This window comes from Sminthopsis crassicaudata, chromosome 5, assembly GCF_048593235.1.
Source record: "Sminthopsis crassicaudata isolate SCR6 chromosome 5, ASM4859323v1, whole genome shotgun sequence".
Classification (NCBI taxonomy): Eukaryota; Metazoa; Chordata; class Mammalia; order Dasyuromorphia; family Dasyuridae; genus Sminthopsis; species Sminthopsis crassicaudata.
In genome coordinates, this window is record NC_133621.1 from 179,580,227 (window position 1) to 179,595,521 (window position 15,295).

Here is a 15,295-nt window from a genome sequence, read left to right on the forward strand (position 1 = left end):
ATTTAAAATGTAAATTCTTGAGAATAGGAAATATTTTACTCTTCATATTCATAGGGTCAGGTATAACTATTTAATAAATGCTGATGGGCACTCAAAAGCACATATTAACATTTATGTTGGTTAGGTATAAAATATACCTAAATACATACCAAACGGATACTGAAAACAAAATTCGGAAAAGAACAGAGATTTTTTTGTTCTGAACTTTTTCAGAAGACACAAAACAAGAAAAACAACACAAAGAAAGCAACTTAAGATTTGTCAATCCCATGATTAGCAAAATCCCAATATATTACTTATTCAGCTTAATAAACCTAAAATCTAATTTAAAAGCCAGGTATTAGAGGAAAGCACTTTTTTTCTGCTTTTAAAATAAGTTTTGGGGTAATCCCTAAGCTGCCCTGCCCTGTCCCCAAAATATGAAAATACTTGTATCACACTACGATAAAAAATAAGTTAAAAAACCCACTCATGAAATGTCAGTACCAAGAACTTTAGTGAGAATTTAGTCTAACAATTTATTTTGCATATAAAGAAACTGAGTTCCAGATAATTTCAAGGTCAAATTGTCAATGAATGGTAAGAGTTAACACTGAGTACAAAGCTCCTGATTATTGGTGTAGCACTCTTCCCTAAAGGTAACCATCTTTTTTTGTTTTCATCACTTTCACTGTAATCCAGGACTGACTGCTATGGCCTCTCAGATAAATTTAGGAAATAATTTTGATGATTTTTGATATCATATCACATCATTTAATTCAATTTAATTCAATGGAGATATAGTAAGCTTTTGTAATGTACAAGGCACTTGAACTAGCTGAAAAAACAAAACAAAACACCAACACAAAAGACATTAGCATCAAAATATCCATCACAATATGTATTATTTGTTATTAAAATTGGAATACCTCAACTGTAAACTATTATGTCATAAGAAATAACTACTATGACAAACACAAAGCACTGGACTTATATGAAGTGATAGAGAGTGGAGAAATATATTTTTCTTAAAATCTTGTCAAAATTTATTATATATATTATATATATATATATATATATATATATATATATATATATATATATATATATATATAATTATTATAGCTTTTTATTTACAAAACATATGCATAGGTAATTTTTTCAACAGTGACCCTTGCAAAACCTTCTGTTTCCACTTTTCCCCTCCTTTCCTCACCCCCTCCCCTAGATGGCAGGTAGTCCTATACATGTTAAACATGTTAAAGTATATGTTAACGGTATAAATATATATTCATATATTGTATTTATCTTGCTGCACAAGAGAAATTGGATCTAGAAAGAAGGTAAAAAAATCTGAGAAGGAAAACAAAAATGCAAGCAAACAACAGAAAGAGTGGTCCACACTCAGCTCCCACAGTCCTCTCCTCTGGGTTACATGGCTCTCTTCATCACTGAACAAGTGGAATTGGTTTGAATCATCTCATTGTTGAAGAGAGTCACGTCCATCAGAATTGATAAAATATATATATCTATATGTATAAATATATATAAAATATATATAAAATTTATATATATAATGTATATATATATAAATTTTAAGAATAGGATTTAATTTTTCTAAATACATGTAAAGATAGTTTTCAACATTCATTTTTGTGAAACTGTTTTTCTCCCTTCCTTCTTTACCTTCCCCTTTACAAAACAGTTAGAAACCTGAAATAGATTAAATATCTGTAATTCTTTTAAACATATTTCCATATCTATTATGTTTAGATACATGATTTCATCAAAGGCACATTCTCTGTACCACTTCCCTATTTCTTCCTATAAATTCTTCATGGGAGGTCCCCATCATACATCTTTCTGATGACCAGCTTTATGTTGCTTTTTTCAGATAAAATGGCAATGTGTTACAGGCTTCTTATGCCCACTAAGCACTTCTGTATTACACAGCTAATAGCTATATAGTAATTACTAAGCGTCAGGTGCTGGGCTAAATGCTCTCCAAATATTATTTCAGCAGATCTTCACAGCAGCTCTAGGAGGAGGAAATGGGGCCAGAAAGGACAGAGAGGCTTGGAGGAAGATCCAGCTAATGAGGGTCTTAAGTCTTCTTGACTGTCTTACCGCTCCTCCCATGGTGCCATCTAGTGGCTAACCAGAGAGTACAGCAATTCATTACTTATCACCATATAGATTGACTGGAAGACAGATGTTCAAAAACAAAACCCCCAAAAGTAGGCCTTTTATTTCAGGGAGAAACAAGGGGTCACTAAAAGAAACAAATAACACTAAGGATCATCCAGCCTATCAACATTCCTCTGTTCAATTCTAGGCCCAGTTTACCATCCATCTTTAGGGCTTGTCCTAATTGGATAACCAATTGACTGGTCCGTAGAATTTTAAAGCAGAGGTGAGACAAAAAGATATCCTTTATATACTGTGCTTTTCCCCTGTGAATAGTTAGTTAAGCTGAACTTTTTGGCCCAGAGTTCTGAGAGATCCCAGTTCAAAAGCTGAAACAGGCTCTTTCCCCCTCATTTTCTCCCCTCCCTTCAGTCTATTATCCTTTGATTGACTTTAATTTTCACAACAGTAAAATGGAGATAATAGAATTTGCCCCTCAGGGTGGTGAGATAAAACATATAAATTGCATTTGTAAGAATCTCATTTTGTGAGATAATGCTTATATAAGATAAAATAATAAGATAAACGATTTCACAAAATGGGTTAATACTAAATACTTTGCAAAACATATAAGTGCTATTATTTTATTTTGATGGATATCATTTCAGGGGTCCTGTAATATTATAAGGTATAAACCTTGTTTACAATATTATAAGGCTTAATGATATTAATAAAATGTCTTATCTGCAAACATCTAGGGCCTTACCCATATAGCCAAAAGGAATTCTTTTTTTTTTTTTTTTTTCCTGTAGCTGGGGTTAAGTGACTTGCCCAGGGTCACACAGCTAGGAAGTGTTAAGTGTCTGAGACCAGATTTGAACTCCTGAATTCAAGGCTGGTGCCCTATCCACTGTGCCACCTAGTTGCCCCAGAAGGAATTCTTTCATTTGGACTCTGCAGTGGACTTTTTACATGATGGCATCAAAAAAACTTGGGATGCATCTATCTCCCTGCTTTTTGCTTTGTTTAATAATCATTAACTCAAGGGGGCAGCTAGGTGGCGAAGTGGATAGAGCACCAGCCCTGAATTCAGGAGGACCTGAGTTCAAAACTACTCTCAGACACTTAACACTTCCCTGGGCAAGTGACCCTGGGCAAGTCACTTAACCCCAGCCTCAGGGGGAAAAAAATCATTAACTCAAACAAATTAATCTCTTTTATTACTTCTTTTAAGATCTCTTGTGTGATTATTTTGCTCTACTGAAACACATGCTTCCTCTCCTCCCCTAATCAAACAGTAAGGTGAATGATTTGATTAAAGGCTGTTTTTCGAAGATTACTTGGCAGCAATGTGAAGGACAAATTGGAGGGCCCCAGCAGACTGGTGGTAGAAAGACTAGTTTAGGCAGCTATTAAAATAGTTTATATGAGAGAGCCCAAAACAGAGTGATTAAATACAAGTACAATGGAAAGGATGGGTATGAGAAATCACTACAGTGGCATAAGAATTAGGAGAATTTCTGAAATAGACAACTGAGCAGAATGATTATGAAATAATACAACTGCTATATTGTAACACATTTAATATGGATGGGATTGCCTGTCATCTAGGGGAGGGAGGGGAAAATTTGGAAAAATGAATACAAGGGATAATGTAAAAAAAAAAAATTATTACCCATGCATTGTACTGTCAAAAAAAATATAATTATAAAATTAATTAAAAAAAAAAGAAAAAGAAATAATACAACTGCAAAGCTCAGTCCTCTACAGGCTCAGGATTTGTCTTACTCTCCACTTGATGCTGATTTTACAAAGATAGGAGGTCTGTTTATCCAATATCACTGGAAGTCTTAAAGATGGAAAGTTGTGGACTGACCCATGTAGTATACCTATTCACTTTGTCATCTTTTCTAAGTTACTCATGTACTGTCCAGGCTAATCTAGTAACATAACAGATGAACAGACAAGTACCTATGAAACACAAGCAAAATGGGGGGAAAAAAGAACATACTTCTCTGTAACTATACACACATGAAATGTGATCCTTCTGTAAGCTGTGGTTGTGCTGATGGAACTGGTGATGTTGAAGGCTCAGGTGACTTGGGCAGATTTTTCACTGAAAACAACACACCAAGAAAATATGAGAAAATAAAAAAAAACCTTTAACATACAATAGAACTGTTGTCCTGGAACTCTGCTGAGATGGTAACAAATACAGTAAAAAGAAACATACTACAAGGCCCTTCTGCTGTGCAGCTCTCACAGTGATATATAGCACAGTATACTGCACACAGTAGGTTCTTGATTATGTACACAGAATGGTTAAGCAGAAATGAATAGATGTGTTTATTTTTTATTGCTACTGTCTAATTCAGGAACAAATTACTTAGATACTATGAAATCTTTCATTAGAATCTTTGTTTCAAAATTTTCGTTCCTGTAGTTTTCTAGACTTTTGACTGATAGCTAAATGAGTCACTCTTAGTTAGGTTCTAAATCTGTCTCATCTTTAATAAACTTTTTAATTTGGTATGGACAGACAAAGCGGAAGAGGAAAAATGTCTTTCTTTTCCTAAACAATATTACATTGCTTTACATCTGAGATATGTAGTATCATGCAGCAGATAAACAATTCAGGATTGATTAGGAGATCTGTGTTGATATTTATATAGTAGAATCAACAGTCATCAGCTGAGCAACTTCCATCAAGTAATGTCAAGTCTTAGGGCCCTGGTTTCCTCATTTGTAAAATGGGGATAATAAGTAATAAGAGTAACCAATTTGCTATGATAATGCAAGTACAGTGCTCTGAAAATGAAGAACAAACAACAAAAACAGAATAGGGAAACTTGTGAGAAGTAAAATGATTTGCCAAGGGTCAATAAGGATCTGAGGCAAGACTCAGGCATAATCTTTTTGACTCCAAGGGTAAGGCTCTTTTCACAATGACACCAAGCTGCTGCCAGGCTGCGAATGTTGTAAACCCTTAGGTTCTATAGAAACATGACTGGAGTGAGCTGTTTAGGACAAATTTTAGGAGCCAGTTAAAGGGGAAAAATTTTAAAAAAATAACTCCCTGCTAACAGAAGCGAATTAACTAATGTGAATAACTTGCAGTCAGACCTAAGCAAAGTAATTCAATGTAAAAGACAATTATTTTATGGTCTAACAAGAAAAAATATCTTAGTACAAAATGTTCTACCTTAGAATGGTAGTGAATATAGGTAACTAGTAGAAAAGTGGCTTTGAGATTTCTAAGTGGCATAAGATAAGGAACCAATATTGGTAGGGTTGATGAGATGATGTGGACTTATGGTCAAGGCTCAAACACCTATGTGTGATTTTGGACAAATTTTGGACAGTTTTTTCATCTGTAAACTGGGGATGATAATTCACTTATACCCCACAATGGGGAAGGATTCAAGGAAGTATATCCTACTTCTCACTGGAAATTTGAAAATTCTCAGTTGGAAAAATGTTGCCATAGCAGGATAATACAATAATTGTTGAGGTAAGCACTTACAGAGTTTTAACAGGCAGAGTCAGGACTAATGAATTCACTCTTCAGTTTTCGCAAGTTCATTTTGCAAATTTTGTGGAGAACCATCTTCTTGTGATAAGTATCAAGAAGATCATTTTGTAAGTAAAATTGTGACTTTTTTTCACTGAATGAAAATGTCATTTATGTTTTTTTTATCAAGGTCAAAAATAGAAAAATGGTGAAAAAATTACATGAAGTAGGAGAATAAGAATCATAATACGCATAATGATACTTACCTGCTATTGCTTGAGTTCCTCTTGAAATCTCAGCAGTTGATTCAAAAGAAATGATGTTCCCTTGTTGTTCATTGACACTGGTCATTTCCTTTTCTTCTGAGTTGACTTCTGGTTTATGATTTGTGATTAGACCCACAATTTGGGTGCTAATGAATATAGAGAGACATTTTAAAATTTGGTTCTAGATTATGTAATGAACATCTAAATACAACAACTGAACTTAAGATATTGATTATTTTTCCTTATGAAAGATTATGAAGTTAAATCTTATTTTATTCTTCCTTTCTGGAATTAAAAGTATTTTTTTCTAAAATTCAAAGCTGAAAAAAGAAGGGAGATATTATTTTCCTCTTTTTCAAGAACATAAGTAAATTTGTATTAGTTCATTTGAGTTAACAGTAAAGAACATAATGAATGAAATTACCAAAAACAATGAGACTTTTAAGAATCTAAATAAAAGTAACCAAAAAACAAATCTCAATGAACACAACTTTTGTGAGATATAAGTTAAAATGTTAACAATATAATTGATTTGGGGCAATGCTATTTTCATGTGTGTAAATTAAAATTCTCTGGTTTCTGGCATTGGCAATTTTTCTAATAGTTAATTTTGGTTTTTACCTGTATGAAATATCATCAGATATTTTTTCTCTATCCTTTTGTTTATCCATCATTTCTTCAGAATTTTCTTCTCTTGGCTCAGATTTAAATAGTGTGTCAGAGAATGAGTCATTATCAGTTTTCACTAACTACAAGACAAAAGTTAAAGTTCTTCTTTCAAATCATTCTTAAATGTTTTCACAGATACATACAAAAAATACGCTACCACAATTAAAATCAGGACTATGATATATTGTCTACCTTGTGAAGTCACTGATATCATGATGCTTTTTGTAAGCTTTTCCAAAACACTGAAGTATTTATTGGGGTACCAAAATTCTGGGCTCAATAACAACATTCTAAAATACATAACAGATGTAAATTATAGTCAGCATTCAGAAAGGGTATCATTATAAAGACCTTTCTTAGTCTGAATGTCTACATTTCAGAGTTGCTTTGAGAGAGGCTGAAACTATATAATTTTAATATAGAGGTAGCATGGGGTAAAACTAGGTGGTGCGGTGGATAGAGCACCAGCCCAGAAGCCAGGAGGATTGATTTCAAATCTGGTCTCAGATACTTAACACTTCTTAGCTGTGTGACCCTGGGCAAGTCACTTAACCCCAATTATCTCAGGGAGGGAAAAAAAAAAAAAAAGCAAGGTCAAGGGAATGTTTAAAAATACATTGTAACTTCTGGAAGGAAGGCATTAACAAAGAGAGAGAGGGTGGAAATTGAGACAGTCACACATAAGCAGGACCCTTTAGAGACTCAAGGATTCCATTAGGACAGTAGATCTGGGAATGGAACATGCTGCTAAAGGCACAGAGAAGAGACAGATACTCTATATGGAGAAGAACAAATACCTACTTAGCTGAAACTTAAGACAGTACAAAAGAGAGTAATGTGCAGTAAGCCTAGAAAGATGGATTGGAGTCAAATTGCACCAGAACTAAGATGGCTGCATCAGTTTGGCAGCTTTGGGGAGAATTTTCTGAGAGGAAGAAGAGAGTAGTAAAGGAGGCCATGAACCAGTAGGGTGATTCTGTGAGAGGAGAGGAGGGGGCAAATGGGATGCTCCTTATGAATGCAGAATTGATAAGACTATATGTGACTGGAACTGAAAGACAAAGAGGGAAGAATTGAGGATGACATTCAGACTGCAAAACTGGGTGACTACAAGAATGATGAACACATCACCAAGAGACACTAGACAGAGCAGTCAACAAAGAAGTCAGTGGCCCTGGCCTCAGAAGTCTGTTTGAACATGGCTAACAAATTAGGTCAATTAGGACACCTAAAAACAAGGAGGCAAATGAGACCTCATTAGCAATATTGAGAGTCAGAAGGATAAGCCCCATAAGTGCAACATAGCTCAAGAAGGGACTCCTTTATTCAACAGAAATACTACCAGTAAAATGAGGACATGGTAACAACCTATATTAAGATGAAATACTTATGTGAAGAAATTCCTCCAGAAGGAGGAAGTATGGTAGAGAACATCTGGATAAAGATCTATGGAAGTAGAAATAGAAGCATTGTTATCATTAGAATATATTGAACACATGGACAGAAAGGAAATACTCGGGTGGCAAATAGTTCACAAGTATGGCAGAGAAGCATAATGTATAAGTGATAGGAGACTTGAATTTTTTAGATATCCATTGGAAGTTTCTGTCCAAATCAATCTTTCATTAAACATTTATTAAAGTGCCAACTATCTGTCAGGCATTATCCTAAATGATGGAGATATTAAAAAAGGCAAAAGACAATCCTTACCGTCAGGGAATTTACAATCTAACAAAGGATATAATTTTTTAGTTTGCTACTATTATTTCATCAAAAAAAGACATTCTATTCTGGAGTTAACTCTTACCAGAAGAAATGGTGGGAACTTAAAAGTTCCTCTAAGACTACTCTGTCTTAAGAGTTTCTGATGGAGAAGGGAAGCCAAAAAGAGATAGCAGATTTTAAAAGGTTCAGAATTTTCATTATTTGGTGTCTCTTTTGACTGTCTCATAGTGCCAAGGAGATACTAATGTACCATATGTATTTCTTGCTGTACAAGTGAGGTTAATGTGGAATGTAAATTCCCATTTTGGAAAAATGTTTCTCTTATGAAGAAGAAATATTCTATTAAGAAAAACAAATATTTAGTCTGTTTTATTTCCCTATCTCCTGAAAAAAGAAAAAGAAAAATGTACAGAATTCATATCAAATAAGCAAAACAAATTGCTATCTTGGTCACAACCAAAAATGTGCTTCCCATTCTGAATATTGGTGTCCATAATGTGCTCTTATTCATTGTTCCTCTATAATAATGGTTGATCATTGCATTGCTTAGGGTTCTTAAGTCTTTCAGAGTTACTCATTTAAAAATATTGACATTATTCTCACTCTTTTTGTTGTTTGCTTGCATTTTATTTTCTTCATTATTTTCTTTTCTGGTTTGACTGGATTTTTCTTGTACAGAAAGATAATTGTATAAATATGTATGTATATGTTGGATTTAACATGTATTTTCTGCTATGTTTAACATATATTGGACTACTTGCCATCTAGGGGAGAGAGGTGAGAGAAGGGGGGTGGGGAAGTGGAATACAAGGTTTTACTAGGGCATATGTTTTGAAAAATAAAAAGCTTTAATTAAAAAAAAAAAAGCCGATGCTACATGTTTAACATATATTTGCTGGCTGGAGGAAGGGAGGAAAAAAAATTCAGAACAGAAAAATTCAGGTTTTGTAGGGGTGAATGTCATATGTATGTTGAAAATAAAAAGCTATAATTAGGAACAGCTAGATGGCACAGTAGATAGAGTGCTGGCCCTCAAGTCAGGAGGATCCTAGTTCAAATCTGGCCTCAGACACTTAAAAAAGCAGCAGCAGATATAATAATAAAAAAAAAAAAAAAAAAAAAAAGGAGGGAAAATGTTAATAGTCAATGTTGGAGGAGTTATGGAATGATAGATAAAATAATACATTGTTGGTAAAGCTATGAAATGGTATAACCATTTTGGAAAGCAATTTATTAAAATACAGTGACTACAAAGTTTATTTATTTATGCTATAGCATAAATTGTTTTCTTGGTTCTGCTTACTTCACTCTGCATCATTATCTATGAGTTTTCCCAGTCTCAAAAAGATCCACTATAAATATTTTTGCAGTGAGATTTGTTGTCAATTTCCTTTTATCCTTGTCTGTCTCTTGTCTCTTGGGGAAGATAAAATGAGGAATTTACTATCCACTTTTTAATAAAAGCAAGTGATATGAAAAATATAGTCCTCATTTTGGGTTCTTTTGTTCATATAAAATGTTCTTCTTTCAGGCATTTATGTTCAAAAAGGAATTAAATCAATTAATAAAAGGATATCATATTCCAAGATTTTCTCTTATTTAGAATAATTGCTGCTAAATGTTATTTTGTATTTGAATCCTTTCCTTCTGGCTATTTACAGTATTTTTCTTTGACTAAGAAGCTATGGATTTGATTGACATTCCTGAGAGATCTTGTTTTGTTGTTTCAGGAGATGACCAGTGGAGACTATTTTTATTTTTCCCTTTATTTTTAGTAAATAAAGACACTTTTTATTTCTGATTTTTTTCCATCACTGTACTCCAGGAACTGAAGTTAAATATCAAGAAGTCACATTCTAAAAGGGGGATAAAATGTAAAGGATAAATAATCAGAGGACAGTCACATATAAATACCGTGTTTTTGTCTTTCTCTGGGGGACATTAATGATGGGAAATATCAGGAAAGACATCTTTAAGAAGGTGGCTCTTCAAGCAAGCTATGCAGGGAGTTAGTTTCCAAGAGATAGAGGTAAGATAGAGGTACTTGATATAACCTGTGCAAAGATACCAGATATAAAATGGTACAAGTAGGAAAACCTGGTTGGAAAAGAAGAGTATGTGTGGGAATAATACACATATAACACCTTTCATCAGTCTGAGAAGGTACACTGGAACGAAAGATTTTTAATTCTAAGAGAAGGGCTTATACTTTATCTTAAAGGCAATGAAAAACCCACAGAAGTTTCTTGACCAAGGAGTGAATACAGCAAGCTTTAGGAGTATCAATTTAGCAGTGAGGAAAACTGGATTTTAGAGGGGAGAGACCTATGCAAGAAAACCAATGAAAAGTCTACTGCAATAGTTCAGGAGGGAGGTGATGAGGGCCATGATTGGGTGGTTGAGGTCCAAGTAGAAAAATAGATGCAGAGATGTTAATGTGGTAAAATCAATGAGTGTTAGTGTCTCAATTTTGTTAACTCAAAATCAAGTTTAGGTTATAAATTTGAATGACTAAAAATATTGGTGACTTTGATAGAAACAGGAAAACAGCAGAAAGAGTAATTTTAGGAAATAATGATTTCTGATTCAGACATATTGAGTTTGATATGCATTTGGGACATCAAGGTAGAAATATCCTGCAAGGCAGATGGTGATGTGTTGGAGCACAGGAGAGATAGAGTGCATATGGTGATATAAGAATCATCTGCATATAGATAGTAGTTGAATTCCAAACTTGATAAGCTCACCAAGAGAAAGTACAGGAGAAGGATCAGGATGGACTGATCCCAAATTGCCAGCTTGAGATTCCATTAAGTCAGACCTTGGTGGGTATTACAGGAAACATCACTCAGAGTCAAGAAGACCTGCTTCAAATATCCCCTATTATACCAACTAATAATATGACCCTGGAAAAGTCTCTAAAGCTAGAATTTGCAAAATAGATGCTATTCTCTATCAGTAGTGGGAATTCTTTAGACCAATGAGATCACAGATGTATGTGGTTAAAAACAATCCATAAATCAGCCCAGGTATATGCAGTATTCAAAAGGAGGAGGACCTTAGGATCCACGACTGTGGCGAGGTTGAGAAGAATGAGAATTGTACAAAGGAATTGGGTTTAGCAATAAAGAGATAAGTAATAAATTTCAACTGACTGGTGGGGTCAGAAGCCAGATTTTAAGGGGTTAGGAAGTGAAGAAGGGATGTGAAATAGGGGCATGGTAAGGGGTAGAGGAAGAGAGAACAATAAGTAATTATAGATAGCTTTTTCTAGAAATTTAATTGAGAATAGGAAGGAGATATTTTCAGGAGACTACTGATTTATATGAAGTATTTTGTTTTTAATGGGTTTTTTAAAGTTTTTTTTCTTTTTCTTTTTTTTAAAGCAGCAGGGAAGGAACCAATGGTTTAAAAAGCAGATGAAAATCAGGGAGAGAGAAAAAGATAGTTGGAAGGGACACAGGAGAGGATGGTCTAAGATAAAATTAATTAGGGATAAATATAAAGCTTTACATGACTAAAAAAAACCTGTCTATTTTAAGTATAGGATAGGGGAAAGTAGAAGTATAAGAGAGTGGAAAGAGATGGACAGAAGGTGGCTCTGAAAAAAGAGCTGTATGTTTTAGTGGATTTTAAGCTTTTAATATGGTGAGATGTGCCAGTCATGAAAACTAGACATTTTAAGCTGGATTATGATAGGCAAAATTATCAGGATTAATGGTCCTATTGTACCCTGCGCCTTGGTCAGAAGCACATTCATTTAGTTTGGGGTACCAGAGATTAAGGAAAGATCTTTTAGAAGAGAACAATTAGGAAGTGAAGAGCCTCCAGTTCAGCAGTGGATACAGCATCAGCTTTGAAGTCAGGAGGACCTGAGTTCAAATCTGAACACCTAAGACTTCCTAGCTGTTTGACCCTGGGCAAGTCACTTAACCCCAATTATCTCAGCCAAAAAAAAAATTGAAGTACTCTAACTGTACTATCTATCTAGCTGCCTGGACTAGATGCCCAGTGAGGAGGCCTCTTCCTGTGAAAGTTTTATTTTTTAATATTACAGTTTTTAAGTACAGGTTATAAAACAATAATTACTTCACCAATAAAATGAAAGCATTACAAAAAAACTTTTGTGAGTAGAAAAATGAAAAAGGGAGAAAACCAGAAAGGCTAAAAAATAGAAAGATAAGCAAGGGAAAATAAAAACTGTCACTTTATATGTATGTATGTATATATATATATATTTTTTTTCCTCCTCAATATCCCTATTCAAAATAAATGCATACCTCTTTACTGAAATCCTCATCCTGAGGGTCAACGGCAATAGTTTCTTTTAGTTGAGCTACTTCTTCGGCAGAAATTTCAAGATTTGATTCAATATTGCTTTCTGTATTGATATTCTCTGGTTTCTTAACAGTATTTGATATCAAATCATCCCTTTGATTCTGTGCAAAAAATTGAACATTTATAGATTTACAAGGGATACTATATATACGCCTTGTCTAATCACATTGCAAGGCACATCTAAAACTTTCCTGACACATTTCTGGCTCACAGGGCATATGTTTATTTGTTCTGAAATGAGCTCTCTTAGTCCTGCCCACAGACTATAATAAATGAGTGAAGAAACTAATGAAAATCATTCAGAAGAATAATAGGAACATGCTCTATGTACCACTTGTTTTTGTTTCCAGTTTTTAAACTTAGCTACTTTGGTGGCTGGCAGAAGTACTCAGACTTATTTAATTCCCACTCTAAAGGACAAAATCCTTGAGAACAGGAAAAATAAGAATAGTCATTTGTATCAATGAATTATCTTAAGGTTTAGATTAACATAATTAGCCACTAGCAACATCTACTTCTAGTAACAAAGAGAATGAAATTAATTATTATGATGATGGGGAATAACTTTAGGCTGATGATAAAGGCTAATTTGTTGTAACATTCAGGTGAAGCTACATTATGTGAAAACTTGAAACTCAAAACATCTGATATGAGCTGTAGTATGCTCATTTTATATTACAATTTACATCTTCAGGCCTAGGATGAAAGTACTCTAGAAGGTGAAAGTGAAAAGATTAGAAGGTTAAAGAGGCAATAAGAGCAATAATACAAGGCAAGAAGTACTTGAAGGAAAGATATTTAGACATTTAGACAGGATATTTAGACATGGGAGAGGACTTTTAACTGTCTTTTGCTACAACTTAGATGCAGGGAAAATAAGAATTTAGAGCAACCCACACTATGCTGGAGAGGGAAGAACAGGGGCAAAACATCAGTATTTGTATAGAATTTCAAATTTTCAAATTTTTTAGAAGTGCATTAACTCATAAAACACGGTAAACAAAAACACAAAAAAACCCCAAAGCAGTAAGTAAAAGTAAAGTATCTGGGTTTGAGTCCTTATTATTCCACTTACCTCTTTCTGAGACTTTTTTCCTTCATAAAATGAAGGGATATATACCTAAAATTATGTAATATAGCATTCTAATATTATAATGAACCACTCTGATCTAAATGGATTATCATATTATAATGAACAAAAAATTGTCATTTGCCTGGGTCACTCTGAATGGATTATCTCTGCACAGTGATGGACTCTGCAAGGGTGACTGGTCTGAAGCACCAATAACTGCCACTCCTCTTTTCTTCTCCCGTAGGCAAGCTTGTTGGCGTCTTTTTATTCTTTCCATTTGTTCCTCCAGAGTCATACGGGGTCGAGTACTTTCAGCCAAGCACAGCTGTTCCACTGCACTTCTAGGCCTTTCCTTGAAATAAATTTTTTAAACATTAAAAAAAGAGGCAAGAACAGTTTTTGAAAAGTATAACTAAAATAAAAGATACTGCAAAGTGTGTTTCAGTTACATTTTTTTCTGTTTAAAATAAGCTACTTTTAGTATTTAATAACGCTTGCTATAAGTTTGAATCAATAGGAGACAACTTTTAACCTGACAAAAAATTTTTTTAGAGTATTGGTAAAAAATTCAGAATAGAAGTAAAGATCTGAAAATCATCAAGGAGAAGTTTCTGACTTCCTGTTAATATGCTTTTATTTTGTCAGCTTATAGATGGAAATATTAGATATGTTTAGATGGCCTCCAAACTGCAGGTTTTACATTATTTTGTCCAATTTTAACTCCCATAATGACCACTTATAATATTCAAGACACAAAAAGTAGAAAGGTGGAACTTAATAGGAGAAAATGCACAAGAGATGAGGAAGTTTGAAAAATAAGTTTAGTTTGCACTGAAGATGATAGGCAAATTTTAGCTGTTGCCTGGGAATAGAGATATTTTTGGTCTTAAGATACATTGTCTTCCCAGTAACACCAAAAATTTCATTTTCCCTTTAAGTACTACAAATGGAAAATAGTCTCTGAATCTCATATTGTACTTTTAACTGGTAACAACAAAGTGACATGAACTACTCTGTTGTTGCCACATTTGTTAGGCCTAGAATAAAGCACTTAATAATTTCTATTAGATGTAAGATCTAATATAATGTTCATTAATTTCCCCCCCCCACACACCTTTTAATTCTTTTACATGCTGGGATAATTTTAAAACATAAGGCAAATTCTACATGTAGCAAAGATGCTTGAATCTTCTAGTTTTAGAAAGAACAATGACACGGGGAAGCTAGGTGGCGCAATGGATAGAGCACCAGCCCTGAATTCAGGAGGACTCGAGTTTAAATGTGATCTCAGACACTTAACACTTCCTAGCTGTGTGACCCTGGGCAAGTCACTTAACCCCAACCTCAGGGGAAAAAAAAAAAAAAAGAAAGAAAGAAAGAACAATGACAGAGAAAGACAAGGGCTTAATAGCATACATCTTCATATCAATGCCAGTCCCCTTCTAGATCAGTGGTTCTTCATCTTTTTTGTGTCATGGACTATTCTCTTAGTACAATGAAGACCCTTCTCACAATGTCCATTTCCTACATTCATAATCTATTTTTCCCCCCCCCTGAGGCTGGGGTTAAGTGACTTGCCTAGGGTCACACAGCTAGGAAGTTTTAAGT

General features: G+C 34.1%; 1 protein-coding gene across 31 annotated transcripts in view; it reads right to left on the reverse strand.

Moving 5' to 3' along the window:
* PLEKHA5 (pleckstrin homology domain containing A5) overlaps nucleotides 1-15,295 on the reverse strand; it is a 176,365-nt gene that overhangs the window by 5,162 nt on the left and 155,908 nt on the right. For 21 of the 31 annotated variants that reach the window (XM_074268917.1, XM_074268913.1, XM_074268916.1 and 18 more), the window contains 5 exons: nucleotides 13,830-14,039; nucleotides 12,558-12,716; nucleotides 6,505-6,632; nucleotides 5,884-6,029; nucleotides 4,138-4,222 (listed from right to left, as the gene is read on the reverse strand). In XM_074268917.1, the coding sequence (XP_074125018.1) occupies nucleotides 4,138-4,222; nucleotides 5,884-6,029; nucleotides 6,505-6,632; nucleotides 12,558-12,716; nucleotides 13,830-14,039 (728 nt within the window). Of the gene's footprint in view, nucleotides 1-4,117; nucleotides 4,223-5,883; nucleotides 6,030-6,504; nucleotides 6,633-12,557; nucleotides 12,717-13,829; nucleotides 14,040-15,295 lie in introns of all 31 variants that reach the window. The other 10 variants (XM_074268918.1, XM_074268935.1, XM_074268933.1 and 7 more) reach the window with 1 other exon arrangement.